Here is a 20,960-nt window from a genome sequence, read left to right on the forward strand (position 1 = left end):
GATCACAAATGCAGACATGGTAATGTTTACTGTCTTTGTAAAAAGACAGTATAAGTCATTATAATCAATAATTACATTATATCCCCACTGGATGCAACAAATGCCTCGTTTATAATGGGTTTTATTGTTTTTGTGTTGTCACGCCAGGACTCGGCATCACAATACAGTAAGGGGCATAACATTTCCGTCTTACGCTTGAGGTATTCGGCCAATCACAACGCACTGGTTAGCTGGCCAATCAGAGCAGGCCTTGCTCCTCAGAACGATGAGCTTTGTAAAAATCTACGCGTTTCAGAAAGGCGGAGCATAGAGGAGCAAAATTAATGTAGAGTATGTGGAAAATAATGTGTTTTTTTAAACCTTAAACTGCATAAACACATTGCATTACACCAAATACACAAAATAGTCGACATCACTGGTTGTGGTTGGTATTGGTTTTGAATACACTGTTGGCATGTTAGCATGCTAAAACCCTCTCAGAGAAGTTGTGCTTCTTTAAGCAGTCATTTCTAAAAATATTAAAACTAAAACAAAAATAGGGGGAAATAAACTAGTCTGCATCACTGGTTGTGGTTGTTGTTGTTTGTGAATGCACCATTAGTATGTTAGACATTAGCATGCTAAACCCCTCTCAGGGACGTTGCATCTCTCACCTCTTTAAAGCAATGACACTAAAAATATTTAAACTAAAAGCAAAAAAAAAAAAAAGTAAAAATTAACTAGTTGACGTCATTTAATGATCTTGATTGTGATTACAAGGTTAGCATGGACACTAAAATATTAAAACTAAAACCAAAAATAGGGAAAATATACTGTCAGATGGTGATCTTGGTTACTAGCTAAATATTTGCTGGGACATAGAGTGTTGCATTGTGGGATGGAAGTAAAAAGAGGGGAAAACAGAGTGAGCGGGTGAATAAAAGAGGGACCTTGTGTTTCCCTGGTCATTAAAATCCAATGCACGAATGCTGCTGTAAGCACAAACAGTACTGTATTCACATCCTCCCCATCAGACAGGCCTCTGCTCCTCAGCTCCCTCAATTAGGAGGAACTGCTCATCCATACCACAGCTCATTCTGAGCTCTATTACTTATGTCTGCTGGTGCCTCAAGCATGAGATCATAGAGAGTTATGTGGCTGAGAAGTATTGCTCTGGCCTGACCTGACCTTTAAAGAAGAGCTTGTTCTTTATGAAGACATTTTACGTATGGCGTTTTAACCTTTAGTTTTACTGTCTTCAGATTCATGAATTGGGATGGTCAAAAGGCAAAAAAAAAATTAAGGCGGGACTTGATTGTAGATTGTGAAACGTGGACATTATAAATGAAAAAAACCGACAACCACTATTGACTGGGATTTTGGGTATTGCATGATAACCAACATTAAATTTCTGTAACAATTTGCAGTATTTTAGAAAAGTTTTTGTTATTTATTTGTTATTCATTATTATTACCCTGCTTGAAAAAGGTTGGTTTAAAACAGCCTATAGGGTCATTCGTAGGTCTTAGCTAGTTGGGTTTAATTGTTTTAAGATGGTCTCTCTGTCTGGCCAAGCTGGTGTTTAGTGAGTTTATTTGAGTGTCCAGCTGGTCTTTTGGCCTGATATATGGAAAGGTGTCCATAACCCCTGTAAAACCAGCTCTCAGAGAAGCCTGACCAGACTGAGAAAACTAGTTTAGATCAGCAAACAAATTAGGCCTTTTTAAAAAATATGTTTTGCACTAGGTTGGTCTCTTTGGCTTAGTTGATGTCAGGAATTTTTAAATGAAAGATCTTTTTTTTTTTTTTTTTGGACACTGCAGTGTTGTTACTGTTAACTAAAACTAAAGCTTGAAAAATAATCAATAAGTCGAACAGGTTTCCCAAACACTCCCTCCATCTTCCATTGGTCAATAAACAGAAAGTCCCGCCCCCAAACTCAAGCCATTGGTTGAGCAAAAGTTGCTGTGTCAAGCTATCTGGGGAAGTGAGAAATCTTTTAGGGGAATGAACCACTGTATATATAGTTGTCTCTGCATATTAAACTGGTATAGAAAAAAATGTGTGTGTGTGTGTATCGGTCCCTTAAAGTATGTCCATGTGCGCATCTGGTGTGGAGATTACACTCCTGCCACTGGACCGCTGAGGTTAATCCCTCTTCAGACCTGCTTCCTGCTCACTTTCTCTAGTCTAATGGGATTAACTGTCATTTTACATCCAACACTGCAGCAATTACACCCACAGAAAAGAAGAGACTTCACAAGACTCCATTACGCATGAAACGGCTGAATGTTTTTAACAACACTTCAATTATTGTGTAAAAATGTTAATGGTCTCTCTGGTTTGTGTTGTTCTCTTTTTACAGAGTGCCCAAATCTTTCACACACTCCCTGATTTTCTTTGTCCAGTGAATGCACAATGAGGATCTGCCTGATTAGGTGTCAAATAGGCCTAACTGGCTGGCAGATAAACACTCTAATTTGACTGCATTAATTTGTCGCAAATTAAGATTTTGGATTTAAAAGGTCTGCAGCATGCTGTCAGATAACTTCAGTTGCACTTATTGTCCTCTAATGCAGTTGGGTGTTTCACAGTCAGAGTTTACAAACTAACAGCTTTCATTCTTTGCCCTTTAGACTGCCTTTCACCGGAGAATTGCAGTTTTTATTCGTAGGGCCAGATTTACTAACAGCTTGCACCAGCGCAAACCCTCTTTTGCCATTAAAATAGTACTGTCAGGATTTACTAAAGGCGCGCAGTGAAGAATCAGTGCTGAAAAGGTGTGTACACAGTTATTTTTGCACCTGACCTTATTGAATATTGTAGGAGTTTCCCTTTCAGACGCAAAATTTATGGGAGGAGAGTATTTATATGAATCATGCAACGTGGTTTACTAACTTTTGCGCTCGTCAAATTACTGGTGTTTGCACTATTATTTGCGACTACGCTAATTTGCGCTGCGCTTGGTATATTGCATTGGTTGATATGTAAATGAGATGTTGCATCGGTGTTATTGAATTTGCGCATTGTCAGAAAATCACCTGCAGAAATTTCCACGCCCGTCTGCACTGTTTTGGAATTGTGCCCTTGCACTAAATTTGCCCTGTTTAGTCAATCCGGCCCCTAGTATTTTATTTGTAGGAAAATTAAATTTTCAATTAAAGAGACAATTAAACAAAACTATTTACTACAAAAAAAAATTATATATTATTATAGTATTTATTATTATTATTATTATTATTATTTAATAACTTTTCATTTTTAAATGTTCCGTTTTAATTTTATTTTTAATTTAGTAATTATATAGAGTGCTTTTATTAATATTTTTATTAGTTAATTAGTTTTTTTCATAGTTTTTAGTTGAATTTTTTGTAAATGTAGTAGTTCAACTTTTTTTTATCTAATATTTATATTGTTTTAATTTCACCTTTATTTCAGTTTATTTCAAAAATAATTTTAATAGTGTGCTACCACAAATTTATACCACCTACCTCTTTTTCGTGTACCATTTGCATTTGTATGTAGCAGAAATCACTAGGCCTCAAACATGCAAGTTAACAAATTTGTTTAAACTGAATTGAATTGAATGCAACAGTTTGTACAAGAGTGGTTTGATGAACAGTTAGAACAGATTCATTTTGCTCAGGTTTTACGCAGGAGTGGGATCTTTATTTTTAGATTCAGACACTGTTACTGTTACCAAAAAAGAACAGTTACTAGAAAAGTCGAAAGAGAACCATTGCAAAGTCTTTTTCAATGAGCTTTTAGTCAATATTAGCCCAAATAGTTCCCAAATGCCTGAAAATCTACTAGAAATACCATCCAGGCACCTTTGCCGTACTATTTTTAGTGCACTATGAATCCTAATCTTACATACAGTAGAGTTAGAATGTGAATTAGGATGCAGCTCTGGTGCTCTTACACTGCAGTCAGCATACTGTACCCGGCGGTGCGGTTATGTTCGCGAGCAGTCGCAGTGATTAAAACACATGGCTGCTTCTCTTTATTACCCCTGCTGCATGTGTAATGCGAAGCTTATGCATATCATCCGAGCGCCGCTCGAGTGATAGAGCCGTTTGCACTGTCGTCCAGTCTGTACAGTATTTCTCCATGGCACGTTGCATCTCCACTGCAGCCCGCTCTACACATTTGCATTTAAATTATATTCAATCTCCTCTGCTTTTTACCGTCATGCAGTACGGCAGAGCTGAACCTTACACACTCAGCATCCTCTCTTTGTTCATTTCCTCCTGTTTTCTCTCCTTTTGTTTGTCCATTTCCTGCTGCAATGGGATGCAAGCGGGAATATAAATAGATCATATTAACTTCTGCAAATCTGTATTCAGATTTAAAGACCTACTGATGCATACTGGCTGCAAGAACAGCATGAGCATTCTTAAGTTTGCAAGTCTCAATCTGATTGGCTGGCTTTACTTAGTCTTTACAAGGGCTGTATCCAAATAAGTCAAAATACTGGCAAGGTTCATGCAGTCAAAGGTCTGTACAAACTTTTGTAGACTCTACTACATCATAATTTGAATCATTTTTGAATTATTTTTTAATTTATTAAAATTAAATTGCATTTAAAAAAAAAAAAAATCAACAAACATACAAATACTAAAATTAAATGCTACAAGTAAATTTATCCATCACATTATAATATACAGTATGAAAAATGGATATTCATTTTGAGATTTGCTAAAGATTACATTTAACAGTATTTAGTTATTAGTGTTTTTATTAAATTATTAGTGTTGACTTTGAGTGTTAAATGGGAAGGTAATCTAAATATAAAAAGGGGAAATGAGCATTCACAATTAGATACAGTATATAGTAGGCTATCTGTCAATGCAAAGAAAATAAATAAACAGACAAATAAATAAATAAATAAAACTCACATATTCAAGGATAACCAATATGGTACTGACTGTATTATTTATTTCTAGTTTTTTAGTATTTCAGACTAAATACATATGAATATGTGTGTACAATGGTGTGGAAAAGAAAAATAAATTTATTTTTGAAATTTTTATTAAATTCTATAAAATTACAGAATTTTATATTTTAGATATAGATAGATTTTACATATTGTAAACATGCATTTATGTAGCGATAGATAGATAGATAGATAGATAGATAGATAGATAGATAGATAGATAGATAGATAGATAGATAGATAGATAGATAGATAGATAGATAGATAGATAGATAGATAGATAGATAGATAGATAGATAGATAGAAAATATATATTTTTGATTTTTACTGTATATCGGCCAACCCTACTAAGAACTGAGCAGGAATAGCCTTGGCCAGAATAACCTACAAAGTGGAGCAGTCTTAATGTCTATAGTTTGACTACTTCAGACAAGCATAGCTGTGTGTTTGTGTACTTCACTTCTAATGTGAAACCTCCAGGCACGTTGAAATCACATTTTGTGTGGTTTAAACTCCCAAACTGGCAAATTATCTCAAGCAGACTGTCTAATTTCAGCGAGCACACATCCTGCTGTAGTCCTGAAGGGTCTTCCGTCTAGTTCCAGTCTCTGTTGCCCTAACCACCTGTAATCTGGCCAGCGTGGGCCTGAGGGAGAGCGGCTGCTGGCTGCTTTAGACTGGCTTGTTTGTGGCATCTCCAGAGGGTTTAAACAGGGTTAATGAGCCTCTGGTGCACACAATCCTAAACCTCCCTACACAAATCGATTTTAGACATGAGATGCTTTAAAGAGAAACACAGGGGATCATTAACCCAAAGCAGTAAAATGTGTGGCTCCTGTAAGTAGTACTGCCCATGAGGATGGAAGCATTTTAGCCAGTATGAACATCTGTTTAGCCTGCAAACATTTGTTTTTCTTTTCTTGGATTAGGTACTTTTTGTTTCTGGTATTATATTAGATTAGCAAGGTATGGTTTTGGTACTGGGGGAAGTGAAGGTGTTCCCATTTGGTAACTATGTGAAACTAACAGAATCTAAATATATATGCTGTTCTTTCACACACCTTCACACAGGAATGAGTGAATTTCAGTATGTTGGATGGCTTTTTTTATAACAGTGTCTCCAAATCAATCAGTACAATTTTAAAATTGTCTTGGGTCTGAAAAAGTTAAGTAAATAAATTTTAAATTCAATTAAAATGTAGAAAAATTAGAATTTATAGTAATAATAATAATAATAAAAATAGCATCTGGTCTAAAATATTTAATTGGTTAAATAAATTGCTTGCCCCCAATGAATCATTAAACACAAATTAGTCTAAATTAATTCAGTCCATTCATTTACCAATATGTGGGTAGATTAGTGTCAAAATTATTGTCGAAAATCTTCATCCAGTAGTCACAAATTGGGAAGGTCATGGAAGAGTCCTGCTCCTTTATCTGCAGGTCATAATCTCAGCATTGTATTGTCACTTCTGGACACTGTCGTAATTGAAAACCATGATTTGTGCTGAAAGGAAATAGCCTCCCATTGATTTGATTTTCCAGGATAAAATAGTGGCGATCATTATAAATGAAGCTAGAGAAGATTGTTGCTATAGGGACAGGAATAATGCGGCCAATGAGAAGCTTGTGTGTTGTGACTAAAGCAGCTTTTTAACATGCATTTAATGCCTCTGTGCAACCTGGTTTACAGTAACGGCTCAAATGAGTGACAGAACAGTGTTTATGTATGCTCATTAATTGGGGGGAGTAATTCCCTGTTCGAGGTTGCGGTATTTATACAGTGTGTGTGTGTGTGTGTGTGTGTGTGAGAGAGAGAGAGAGAGAGAGAGAGAGAAAGAAAGAAATGGGGCAGAATGAAAAAGGAGAGGAGTCTTATAGACGTTATTGATCTTTTTGTCTTTGTGGTCTCTTTCCGTGTGTGTGTGTTCTTTAAGTTTCATCAAATTGACCAGGTTTCTTTAGTGGCCATCTTTTACTGTTATTACACCCCCGATGCACCTCAGACAGTAAAACAAATGCTCCTGTGGACAAAAAAAACAAAAAAACAGAAGTTGCATAGAACAGACACGTAAAACATAAAATGGCAGCATGATTTATTTGCACATGATGTCTGTGTAGTTTTAGCACCCGATTCACTGAAGGAATTATGGAAAGAAGGCATATTTGCAGTGAGCAAATTAAAATTATTAAATTTAAATACGGCAGAGTACATGGTTAAAGTCAGCAAAATTCATTGCAAACCGAATGAGAGTTAGCATTTTCCAATAAAATGATCCAAAAAACGCTGGAGCAAGTTACGTTTTTATTAAAATGTATTAAAATATGTATTGACTTGTTTTCTTTCCTTCTTCTTCTTATTAATTTATTCATTGTATTTTATTTTACATCTTTTATTATTATTGTTGTTATTATTGTCATCATTACAACTACTACTATTATTATTATTATGTGCTGGAACTAATTACATTTTATTGAAGCTTTTTATTTTATTTTATTTTATTTATTTATTTTACAATACCATCCACAGATGAAATAAAACCAGGAAGTGTCATTAACAAGCAAGTTTTTGATTTCGTATTGGTGTGAAACTTGATGGTGGTGAGAAGATGAGATTTGTGCGCTGTAATACTCTGCACAAAAGTGACAAAACTGTTTAGTGAATTTGCCCCAAATTCCCAAACACACAGGAATAAATACACAACACTCACTTTTCTTGTCTCTTTCTCTCTTTCAGGTTCTTAAAATTAATTTGATCGGCCACAGGAAAAGAATACTCGCTTCACTTGGCGATCGACTGCACGAAGACCCTCCACAGAAACCACCACGGGCCATCTCCCTAAGGGTGAGTACAAATCCTCCTCTTTCTCCAACAAATTCTCCCCTCACACTATGTTTTTATGTTTTTACTCACCTAGCAACAATAAAATGTAGTGCTGTCAATCAATTAAAAAATGTAATCGCGTTAATCACAGTCATGGACTGTGATTAATCATGATTAATCACAAATTTAAAATACTAGGATTTACCTGTAAATGTGTTGAAAAAGAAATGCATGACAAACTAGTTTAAGGAAACAACCTTTCACACTTCCGCCAGGTATGAGACATAATCCTTATTATTCTTTTATCATTATTCTTTTGTTTTTATTCAGCCATTATCAGCCTTTATACTGGCAATAAAACATTTACCAAGCCACATCGCTTCAATCCCAGTATACATTTACCCAACTATTATCAAAAGTCTTTCTAAATAAATACAACAAAACATTTTTTGCGACCTTATTATGCAATTAACTTGCATTATGAAGAAGAATTGGACCTGTTCTGCAGGTGCATTACACTGTAAAAAAAAAAAAAAAATTTAAGGCAACCAGCTTCAGCAGATTTTTGAGTTTGCTCAACTTATTTTTGTGGGAGATTCTCAAATTTTTGTTGTATAAACTTAAAACGACAAGTTGAGAAAACTCAAAATCTGCTGAAGCTGGTTGCCTTCAAATTTTAAGTTGGCTCAACTTTTCTTTTTCTTTTTTTACAGTGTAGAGCTAATATTAGCATCATGCTACATAAGACAATTTATGAGATTAATAGTACACTTTTACTCAGAACTCACTTCAAACTACCATCGAGTGTTTGTAATAACTTCCTTTTGCGATCACATGTGGAATTTGGTCGTTTACTGTTGTTAAAATATTCTATTTATAGCCTTTTGTATCGCTGCACAAATTAGCATTTCAGATGTACACATTCCTACAAATACAAATATCCTATCGTAATGGTGTGTTTATTATCTTATATAATCTATAGTGGCTTTTGTCAAGTTTATTTCTGCTGTGTAAAAGCCTTAACATGTATGCTCTGCTGAAACTCACGTTGTTTGATGTTACAACCGCCTCTCCGTTCTTAAGTTACCAGGGATACATTCCAAGTGCAATACACATTAGTAAAAGGACCTATTTTAATTTTTATTTATCTATATACACCTTGGGCGGCCGTGGTACATTATAAAAGTAGGCCAAAAAAACGCAACCCAAGGCTCTGTAATTTTTCCCACAACTGTATTTTCCAAATAGCCCACTTGTGCCGCGACCCTGGCAACACTGGTGCTGTACCCTCATCACACAATGATAGATAACCTTCCGCGCTGCGATGACGGGAAGAAGTTGGGGTCAAACCTTATCAAACGATTAATTTGCATTAAAAAAATATATTAACGCGTTAAAATTTTTAGATTAATCGCATGCGTTAACGCGTTAACGTTGACACCCCTAAATAAATGTAATGTTCATCCCAAATGTCACCCATGATATATACTGTGCATGTATGTGCTCAGACAGAGAAATTCTTTTAAGAAAACAGAAAATGTCACTTTCTGTGTGATTCGGTCTTATCCGATGGCAGTCTTATGCCCTGAGCCGCTCCAGGGATTTAACTTGATCTTCCAGGCTGGATCAGACAGCTGCTCTCAAACTGCAAGGCCTCCTTAGCCTCTTTTCCAGGAGTCCAATCGATACAAAAGCCAGTCCAGAGCATCAGAAATCAGAGTTGCTTTGGGCCACAGCTTATATTCCTTCTTAATCAAAGGACGAGGACAGTCTGATGTAGAAACAGTGGGCCATATGACTAATTCAAACACAAAGCAAAAACAGACACACAGCTAGACCTCCAATAAGAACATCCCTCGAGAAAGCTATCCGTTAGCATTCCCATTAATCTCAAAGGCAGTTGCTCTACTAACCACCCAAAAACTTTTCCGCAGGAGCCCACCGGGAACCACACTCCACCTCAGCTGTCCCCGTCTCTGAGTCAGGCCTACCCCAACGCCGGCTCCCTGGACGTTCAGCACCTCATCATGCAGGCCGACGCCAGACGCAGACGCAACGACAACTACTTTGAGGACGTGCCGCGCTCCAAACTAGAGAGACAGATGGCACAAGTCAGTATGGTGAGTTAGTGCACTTGCGTCAAGTGCACTACTCTCCTCTGTCCTCCTGCTTTGGTGTGATCAATTGTGCTTCGTGCACCTTTACGTCCGGATAGCATCTCAATAAATCAGCATCGTGGTGTGTTAAAGTGTGTGCGTGCTGGTGATTGTGAATGTGTTGTGGCTGTGATCTCTTATTGTGAGCTTATCAGTGATGTGTGCGCCTGTGTGTTTTGCAGTGATTGTGAATAGAATGAGTTATTGCACCAAACGTAATGATAAAAGGTGACAAAAACCCTTACGTCCTCTTCCTCTTTTACATTGTATCAGTTTTTCCTGCCCTGTGGCTCTATATATCATGACAGAGGGAGAGAGAGAGAGACAAAGAGAGAAAGAGGGGCAAAAAGGCTTTAGACCGAATACAAAAAGCTGAATTGAACTGCTTAGCAACTACACTGAAGAAACTTGAAGAAACAATTTTCACTCAGAAATTGCTAGTAAATTTCACAAAAAGAAACAGCAAGTAACATTGAATTAAATATAACAATTTGAAGTTGAAAAACAGAAAATCTTTAGCAATTTAAAAAAATTAGGAAACTATGAAAAAAATCTAGAAAACTATGGGTACATTTACACAACAACGATATATTGAATGTGCATTCTGCTGAGTTATTGTATTGGCTTTTGTTGTTTGTTTGTTTTTTAATTCATTATACTTAAGATTATTTAATTAAATTTAAAAAGTCTTACAAAATTATTTTTTATTATTTAATAAAATAATAAATTATTATTAAAACGCATATTCGATTTTCGGCCAAGTGCATCCAGAAATTTCAATTGCAGCCAAAAATTTTCATATCGGTGCATATGAAAAGTTTTTCCAAAGTTATGCAATACAAAATGATCCCCTTTTACACGGATTCGTGAAAATTACTAAAAATGCTGTATTATGCATGCCAGGCCAGTAGATGGCAATGTCACTTTGTAAAGTAACACTACGTACCTGCACGAATCCGCATTCCTATAGATTGAACATGTAAAATGTATGCGTGTGACGCCAGCGTTTTCACAAATTCACGTTTTTTGTAGTTTATACAGAGACGATAACGGTATCGTTTCCAAAAACGTGCATTTTGAAACTCATTTTCTGAAATTTGCATTTTCAATCCGCCAAAACGCCACTGTCACGTAAATGAATGGCCATAAAGCATTAAAAGTTTTCCGTTTTAGTTCAAAACGGATGTTGTGTAAACGTACCCTATGATTATCATAGATGTACTTGATTAAGTGATAAAGTATTCAAAATAAATAATACTATCAGTTTTTGTTATTGTAACCTAAACACTGGAACTTGATTTAATTACTTTGTTTTTCCACTACCCTCCTTTTCAGCAAGGGGAATGGTGCGAGCCAATCACGTTACGGCCTCCGAACGAGGCGACATCATCTACGCCGGTGCAGTACTGGCAGCACCATCCAGAGAAGCTTATATTCCAGTCATGTGACTATGAAGCATATGTAAGTGTGGGTGTTAGAAGTGATGAATGTTTCTCAGATTTAAAAAAAAAAAAAAAAACCTAAAGGAACCAAAAAAAAATACTTGCAAAGAATATAGATGTGGATTTGGCCTTGGTGAGCTCCTGTAGGCCATCAGATAGCGAAAGAGAAAAGCGAACGTGAAAGCGATCTGTGAGTCCTTTAGTTATTCAGTGGTGAATAATGGTGTTTTAACCTTCAATCAATACAGCTTTTTTCAGCTCTCTTTGGGCCCGAGCATCTCTAGTATTAGCTTACATAAACCCACTCTGTTTCCTAGCAACAGCCGTTGTAAATTTGATTGGCTTATTCTCCTGTGCCAAAAACACTGATGGAGTTTATGAACAGAATCCATGCGTGTAAGTGTGACTGACCCGTAGAGGCCAAAGGTCAAGAGTTTATTCCCAGCGTTGAGATCTGTGGGCCAATGCTTATTCTGCTAGAAGTAAAATATTTTGCAAAATCAATTGATATTACACTTAAACAATGATGTTTCTGATTTTCATGGGGCTCTAAGTCAGTAATGAGACACTTCCCTGACAAGCATGATGAACACCAGAATTATTATTCTTTTATTTAAAACTGCTATTCATTTATTAAATGATAAAATATATGAAATGTAATAAAAACAATAAATATAATAAAATATTAAAATAAAATGATTAAAATTATAAATCTAAATAAAAATATTTAAAAAATGAAATATGATATATAATGAAGAATTACAGATACAGAGAAATTGTGTGCTTAAATTAAACTACAAATACAAAAGTAATTGAGGATCTCATATACCTGTAGGTGTGATAAATGGTGTAGAGTGGATTTACATGGCCTGTCTGGGTTTTACACTCAGTGCTTTACAAAACACTGTCACGCGTCCTGATGGTAGATGCCAGATTGCTTTCATGTGAAACACAGCCCGCTGGCTCTCAAGGTTGTCCTTGTCCTATACCCAGCAGTGCAGCGTAACACTTCACCAGATCACAGCACTAACCAAGCTCTTTCCGACCAATCTCTTCCTACACACTTCATTGTACACGACTGCATTTCCATTCAGTTATTGTTTTAGCTGACAGTTGTACTCACAATGATGGACAATCTGTGCACACCTACCATTGGGAAAGAAACACCTTAAAATCAGGATTTTGATGCTCTTTTAAAATAAAAGAGACATGCCATTACTTGATGTAAATCTCCAGTTCCCCAATCGTGTATTTAAAAGCAAGGGAAGGTGGTAAAAAAAATTACCAGTTACATTTACCATTGTTTCTAGTTTTACGTGCAAATAGGTTAGCCAATTATAAAAGAGCTCATTTACATGGACAAGCTTGTGTAAAACTAATAGTTCATTTTGATTTAAATTATAAACTAGCTTTAGTGAAAGCTCATAATTTATAAATAAAAATATATAAATGTCTGTTTTTAATACAAAGTATTTTTAAAACTTAATTTTAAATATATAATAAATATAATAATAATAATAATAATATTTGAAGTCGTAACATGTATAAAGTAAGAATTACAGTTTTTAAAATACATAAAAATATAATATAAATGTAATAATAGTAATAATAAATGTATTAAAGTATTAAAATAAATGTATATATTAATCATTTATTTTAATCATTAAATTTATAATAAAATAATATTAAAATAATTAAAAATAATAATAATAGTTGCATGATGTTATGTTAATTCTACTTTTTATATACTTTTTTTAAAAAAATGAAAATGAATGTGTTTCTCAGTTTCTGATTGTGTGTGTTTGTTCTGCAGTATCTGGGCTCTATATTGGTGAAGGAGTTGCGCGGTACAGAGTCCACGCATGATGCCTGCGCAAAAATGAGGGTAAGAGTTGTGTCGCCATGGCAACCACTAAACGATCTGTCTAGTCATGCTCCCGTTGCCCTCAGGTCACTATGACACACAGTCATTGAGAAAACAGGAAATTTCTGTTTTTGAGCTACGTGAGAACACGGTGTACTAGCGATTAACACGCACGCAAGGTGATGTGAAGGGAAATAATATTAAGGCCAATTACGACTCTTCTCATAATCGCATAAATAACCTACTTCCCACAGCATATGAATGCAGTGACCTCGCTTTACCTCAGAATACATCTTCTCTTACCTCAACGGGCCCTGGCCGTCCTGTTCTCGTGAGATTATTCAACACGGCAGGACAGTTCGGCCGCTCTGTTTTTGTATGCATGTAAAACACCATCTGTTCTCCGTCTCTCTCCTTTCTGATGAGACCCAGAAAGTTTGAGACCTGCCGCCCCTTGCTTCTCCACAAACACATCGATACATTCAGAGGGTGTAAATTTAGGTCCTACGTCTCTCGCTCTTTGTTTTAAGCAGAATATTTTGACAGGTACAGAACAGTAGAGACCCGCCGATGCACAGGAAACCACTGACAGAGAGAGAGCGAGGGGGGAAATGAGGTCCAGATGAATATATATTCCACTCTGACAACTGATATGACAGCTCAGGAAGATATGAAAATGAATTCTGATTCTCTGCAGTTCATCATCATCCTCGGCCGCATGTGATTTATGCCCCTGCAGCCTGAGGTGGTCTTCCAACCTGGTTTGCTGGTTTTGCACTTGGCAGATTGTCTCCCAATGGCCGGCCGGCTAAACACCAGACTGGGAGACCAGCTAAAACCACCTTGTATAAGCTTCTTTATAAGTGGTATATGGCATCACTATCTTCCAAACCCAATAAGGCCACGTTTTAAACAGCGCACAATGTTATTTTGACCTTTTTTTTTTGTCTCATGAGATGGCATACTATCTGGGTTATTGCAGGGGACTGAATGACATTACGTGTAAATAATTTAACGTGTGTTTGAGTTTGTATTAAGCAGATCTCAGTCAGTGTGTGATGGGGCCTCATGAATGTTAATGTCGGAGACTGTAAGACTGTCTGCTGATCTCTCCTTTTCTCATCCTCTCTGTAAGAAGTCTACAGAACAGATGAAGAAGATTCCCACCATAGTACTGTCTGTCTCCTATAAGGGCGTCAAGTTTATTGATGCCACTAACAAGGTATATATACTTTTTTATATATACTGTATATATAAATCACGTATTGACAGTCTATGTTAGAAATCTAGAAAAGAAAAATATTATTGATGACTAAAAGCTGATTTTCTTTCCCTTTTTTTTTTTCCCCTCTCTGATGTTTAGAACATTATAGCAGAGCATGAGATCAGGAATATCTCGTGTGCCGCACAGGACCCTGAAGATCTGTCCACGTTTGCGTACATCACCAAGGACCTGAAATCCAGCCATCATTACTGCCATGTGTTTACAGCTTTTGATGTGGTTAGTAACACATTGTAAATAAATGCACTTATGAACTTCCTGATGAAGCATAAATGAAAATGAGACATAAAAGCACAGTTGCAGAAAATGCCAGAAGAATATTACATTTTATAAATAAAAATAAAATTATTATTAAAATATTAATGAAGATATATTTGATTACTACTTTAAGATCAGTATTAGTTTAGTCAATAATATCATGACATGTCACATTTTATAGCATCTATGCAGTCATTTTAAGTACAAACTACACATTTTCTTAGTTTAAATGGCTATGGTGGCATTGTATTTTTTTTAAATTGTCGGTTAAGTAAGCTTGATGTCTTCTGTTTTACCGTCTGTCACAGTAACACCACAGAGCTGTCTCTGCGTCAGCTAGTCACAACACATGAATAATTTATAATATCCTTAAAGCATGTTTTTAATCATTTAAAAATCACTAAGCTCTGAAATTAGGGAAGAAAACCAGTAAAATGCTGCCAAATGTAGTAGCACTAAATTGAACTCAGATCTTGAAGGCATTTCCATCATTCTCTCAACTGATTTGTAACAGCGAAGAATAGATCCCCCGCAAGTGTGAATTGTGAGTTGATTTTTGAAAGAGCATCTCTGATCATCTCTGTGTGTTTTCATATAGAATTTGGCCTATGAGATTATCCTGACGTTGGGCCAGGCGTTTGAGGTGGCGTATCAATTGGCCCTCCAGGCCAGAAAGAGCGGCCATGGGTCGTCCACTCTGCCAGAGAGCTTCGACAGCAAACCCTCCAAACCTGTCCCTAAACCTCGCGTCAACATACGCAAGTCTGTGAGTGACTCTGCCCTTTCAGCACTAACACACACAAACACTGACTTGAGCCTCTAACCTCAGCCTGTCTCACCTCATCCATCCGTACATATGTACACCTACACTGCTGCCTGCACACCTTGAACACAATATTTGTGTGCTCAAGCTGAGTGATGCATTATGGGAAACAAAGTCTCTGATTTGAGCTGCTAGAATGTGTGACCAGAATTTAATTTTGATTTAGTGTATTGATTTAAACCTGATGTTGATCCGCTGTGTGTCAAAAGTTAAACTGTTATTAACAACAAAATCATTCAAATATGCTGATTTCTTATTATTATCAATGTTAAAAACACTTATTATTTTTATGGAAACCATGATACATTTTCTAAGTTCCAAAGAACAGCATTCATGTGATATTTAAATATTTTGTAATTTATGTAAACTTTTGAAGAGTAATATATATTTAATGTGTAATGTGTTTTTTAATTAAAACATGGTAACACTTTACAATAAGGTGTCATTTGTTAACATTTGTTAACATTTGTTAATATATTAACTAGAATGAACAAACAATGAACAATGCATTTATTACACTATTTATTAATCTTTGTTAATGTTAGTTAATGAAAATACAGTTGTTCATTGTTTATTCATGTTAGTTCACAGTGCATTAACTAATGTTAACAAACACAATTTGTGTTTTTAATAATGCATTAGTAAATGCTGAAATTAATATTAACTAAGATTAATAAATGCTGTAGAAGTATTGTTCATTCTTAGTTCATGTTAACTAATGTAGTTAAAGCTGCAATCCATAACTTTTTTGGGTAAAATTATCCGAAATCAATATTTGAGCCCTTACTTTAGCCCGATTCACAACGGTTAGCTTATAATAATGTTTTCTAATTTAAGTGGTACGGGTAGGTTTCCACGGGAAATTCGAGCATGCTGCTGCATCATTACGTCACGTCTGTAAACATAAAGAAGTTGTCCCGGCTACTAGGCTATCGCATGTGAGGATCCTGCAGGTGGCAGAGCGTTTATAGCCTTTTCTCACAGAAGATAGAATAATTAAATGTATCATTTTGATGGCGGATTGTAATCCAGAAAGGATTATGTGTTTATGAAACACATGTGAATGAAATTAAATTATATTCCAGTTTTAAATGTGCTTCTGATTACAGATAGCCTGGGCTTACACAAGATTTGTATTTTAAAGAGAACCGGTTGGAAGGGAGCATAGTTTGCTTTTTGGGTTAAAAGAATTTCTTAACATGAAATTCGAATGGTATGACAATTAGATATTAGACTCTACAGAAATTGAAATCTACATGCTAATACACACTAAACTCATTGTCACGCAGTGCTGATGTTGTTAACATTAATAATTTGAGAATAAAGTATAACAATAATAATAATTTGCACGGTTAGATATGATATGAGCTAACCGATCGTTAGATTTAATCACCATTGGTAGTGCGAATTATTGTATTGCTTTTTTCCTCAGTTGGTCAGAACAAACGTGGCAGACTTGTTTAGATGGCAATATACTGTGAAAATTCTTATTTGAGTCATATATTCCAAGACGTAGGCTAGAATCTGTGATTCCTGAGTACAGTATCCACACCAGTGCGGTGACTAACTGCAACACATTCACCTCAGAACATTAGATTCATCCGCACTGGAGCCCTGCCGGAATACCGGATCGAATTCCGCACAGAGTTGCAATTCCAGGTTTCCAAACAGAGATGGCGACAAAGAGGCAAAACTTACGGACTGCAGCTTTAACTAATGAACCTTATTGTAAAGTGTTACTTAAAACATTAATATCAGCTTATTATATTTTCTTTTGTAAAATTTATATGATAGTTTTCAAAGTTATTATAATTAACTAAAGCTAAAACGATAAAAAATGTAATAAAATGAATTTCAATCTCCATTTAGTATAACATTATTAATGTTCATTTAGTTTCACTAGAATAATTAAATTGAAATAAAAAGTAATAAAAACTATATACCCATATAAAAAATTATTAAAACATTAACTAAAATTAAAATGAAAACAGAAAATATAAAAATGAACACTAATTCAAAATATTAATAATAGTATCTCAATGATACAACATAAAACACTGATATATTCTCCCATGACTGATAAATACTTTAAATTGTTGTGTTGCACATTATAGTTCACATCTTAGAATCTCATAATGTTTGTTAATTTATTAATTGCTGTCATTTAAATTAAAATTACTATTCTTATAGGCCTAAATGTGTTTTTTTTTTTTCTTTTCTTGTCAATGTTGTTATTTGATTAATGTTTCCTCTTATCTGAAGGCCTAAAAATTTGGTATCTGATCTGGCCCTCAACCTAAAATGCGTTTGATAATTAAAAACAGCACAGATGAACTTGAACTTATAAACCATTTATTGATTTCGACATTCGCGCAATCAACTTTTTAGAGGCGTGTGCACCAATATATTTAAAATCAATATTGAGAAATGTGTGTTCGGCAGTATTTGCTTCCCCTCAGCGAAAGTTTGTTTGCACGCACACCAGCACGTCGCAGCCTGTCCTGAGGGACGGAGAGGTGAGTGTTTGATCTGTAAACGGCACACTCCATCTCCTCTCCCTTCAGTGCGTTTAAGGATGAAAGAGATTGATGAGGGCCGTTTGCACGAAGCTCCAGCAAGTCGCTTCCTCCGGGGCAGCCTTCCTCTCCATCTGCCCTCGTCCCAGTGCCCCTAGAGCGGGCACGGTGCCTCCCTTCCCCCCTGCTACCAACAGGGATATTACCACTCTCTGGAAGAGGCCCAGAATCATAAAAATAAAACACACCCTGCCTGTTAGAGTTGGATTACGTGCAGGAGAGAAACGACCGATGCCTGGTTGAAAATAAACAGTAGCATTATTGAGTCCAGCTTGCAGAAATGACCCTCCTTTTATGAGACGCTTCACTGTCTGTTTTAAAGGCCACATAAAATGTGCATCTATGTTATTAAAGTATATCTCTGTACAAATACTGGGCCAATATGGCACTTTAAATGGAACCGTGGTGTAGCAGTGAGAGACGTGGCTGAAATGGGCTTTGTAGGTTTGCAACATTTTCCAATCCTGTTCTCAGTCCCTCTTGTGCCATGTAGTCCTATTCGAATGTTGTTTTACTCCACAAACTCAACTTTTTTGGGTAAAGCAATAATTTGTGGTACATCTCATCTGAAATAAAAAGAGGATCTTCATATCAATTCCTTTTAGTAATCATTTAATATATATATATATATATATATATATATATATATATATATATAATTACAATGCGTGAAAAATTTATCACATCACAGTCATGCACATGACCTTCCATAACGCCCACATCCGGATTATATGCACCCTGAGCTAACGGCTTTTGTACATTTAAATCAGTACAGGAAATCACAGGCGTCCTGTGTTCATAATTATAACTCAAAAGTCTTTCAGAAAACTAATCCCGTCTGAATACTGCTTATGTGACGGTTTATGTAAGAATGGATTTATGAATGATTTACACATTTGTTCTGCTTGTTTTTTGTGAATAAGGTCCATTGTTGGTCTGAGTGTGTGTGTGTGTGTGTGTGTATGTGCTGTTACCCTGAACACTAACAGCATCCTCTGTGACTGTGTGTGGTGTACTCGGATATTGATTTTCCCTTGTGTAGGAGAAATTGTTTATTATGTTGAGGTACCTCCTCTCCATATGGACACGATACGCTGTGTTGCTCCATTAGAACGGATTCCTTCCCTCTTTTTTCATCCTCTTCTGTTCATTTCCGTGTGTCCACTCCTGCATTTGAATGTATATGGGTGACTCTTCAATTAAGGGCATTTTTACTATTTGAAATAATAAAATATATACATTAAAATAAAATTAAAAATGCTGTATTTTTTACTATGTTTCACAGCATTGGGCAAGTTAAGCTAACTACATGATGCTCAAAAGTAATTATACTAGTCAAGCCTTTTGAAGAAGTAGTTACATGACACAGTACTAACAAAAAGTACCGCTAACTATATTGAAAAAATATATTATAGCAATATATTTTTAAATATATAACTAATCCAATATTATAATTTAGAAATTTTTCTGGCACTGAAAAAAGATAAATGAAAATGTCATTCAAAAAAACTGAACGGCAGCTTTTAACCATTTTTAACACCTGGATTACTATCTACTATAGGTAGTTTAGTCTAGAAGTTTGGGTTGGGGGAAGGCCCTAAACAGTGAGATCCTGCTAGTTGTCTTTTGATCTGTCATTTTTTTTTAAGATTAAAAGCCTCTAATTAAAGAACTACCTATATACATGAGTGCGTGTTGACCTTCCCAAGCTTTGACCTCTGTGACCTCTTTGTTCCGCCTCTAGGTCATGCCCCCCTCTAGCCGCTGGTCCCAGGGGCATATTTTCACCCCGCACCGGCCTCCTCTTCATCCTTCTCCTCTTCCTCCTACCTCACGACTCCTCCATCATCCACACAAAGTTCAATTTCAGGTCTTCTTACATTTCCCTTTCCTTGATTTCTTTTTCCCCTTTTTTCTTTTTCTTTTTAGGGCTGTCAGTTACTTAAAATTGTGAATATGTATTTATTATTTATTGAATTATTTATTATTGACGCTGTTAAATTGACAGCCCTAATGTTTTTGTTTATTTTGTCATTTTTCTTGGTCTTTTTATTTTGCGTTTAATTTTTAACTCTTTCCCCATCAAACACAGAATTTTCTGTTATTCACGAGACAACACTTTCCTGCCAAACACATAATTTTCCGGGCTTCCATATTTTCACCGTTTTATGCTAGGGGCGCTATAACTCATCTCCTAAATGAGTCCAGAATCTCCCGATCAAAAGCACAGGCGAGGAAGACGCAGAAACGCAGCGTGATCTCGTATGTAAGCAGATGGATTTGAAAACGAATGCGATCATCAACAATAATCCAGATGTAGTCTTTGATAAAAACACAATTTTCTCAGCTTTTTGCTCAAAATGTAGCTTTTTTATGAAAATGACCTACATTCAAGTGTTGATAAAAAAGAATGCTTGAAGCTAGAATAAAATGGATTTTTGGCTCATTTTGATGCATTGCATGTTCAGATATTCATACAACAAAATATTCTGGGGGTCCACGAAATTTTAGTGAAAAAGATTTTTCAAAATGCTGGCGGTGCCTGGCAACTTTTTTCAAAACTGCTGGCGGGGAAAGAGTTAAAAGGAAAAGTCGAGGTTAAATAAAGTTAGAGAAAATAATTGTAACTCATTCCTTAGTTTTGGGGGAGGACAGAAATGGCTGTAAAATTGCCCCACATTAAATACATAATTGTCTTTTTGAAAATTATTTTCTGTGGTAACCGACTGTAGGGCTTTTCTCTAACCCAACTGATTTCATTTCATTATTTAACTTTCTTTGTTTTGTTCGTTCATCTCTTCCTCATCTGAATCCTTCTTT

The 20,960-nt window shown here is 35.8% G+C and overlaps 1 protein-coding gene across 7 annotated transcripts in view; it reads left to right on the forward strand.

The window, feature by feature from the left end:
* anks1b (ankyrin repeat and sterile alpha motif domain containing 1B) overlaps nt 1-20,960 on the forward strand; it is a 180,524-nt gene that overhangs the window by 155,588 nt on the left and 3,976 nt on the right. For 5 of the 7 annotated variants that reach the window (XM_058772298.1, XM_058772302.1, XM_058772303.1 and 2 more), the window contains 7 exons: nt 7,653-7,760; nt 9,674-9,859; nt 11,231-11,356; nt 13,151-13,222; nt 14,337-14,423; nt 14,565-14,702; nt 15,340-15,507. In XM_058772298.1, coding sequence (XP_058628281.1) covers nt 7,653-7,760; nt 9,674-9,859; nt 11,231-11,356; nt 13,151-13,222; nt 14,337-14,423; nt 14,565-14,702; nt 15,340-15,507 — 885 coding nt within the window. The remainder of the gene's footprint in view (nt 1-7,652; nt 7,761-9,673; nt 9,860-11,230; nt 11,357-13,150; nt 13,223-14,336; nt 14,424-14,564; nt 14,703-15,339; nt 15,508-20,960) is intronic. The other 2 variants (XM_058772300.1, XM_058772299.1) reach the window with 2 other exon arrangements.

This window comes from Onychostoma macrolepis, chromosome 04 (genome assembly GCF_012432095.1).
Source record: "Onychostoma macrolepis isolate SWU-2019 chromosome 04, ASM1243209v1, whole genome shotgun sequence".
Lineage (NCBI taxonomy): Eukaryota > Metazoa > Chordata > Actinopteri > Cypriniformes > Cyprinidae > Onychostoma > Onychostoma macrolepis.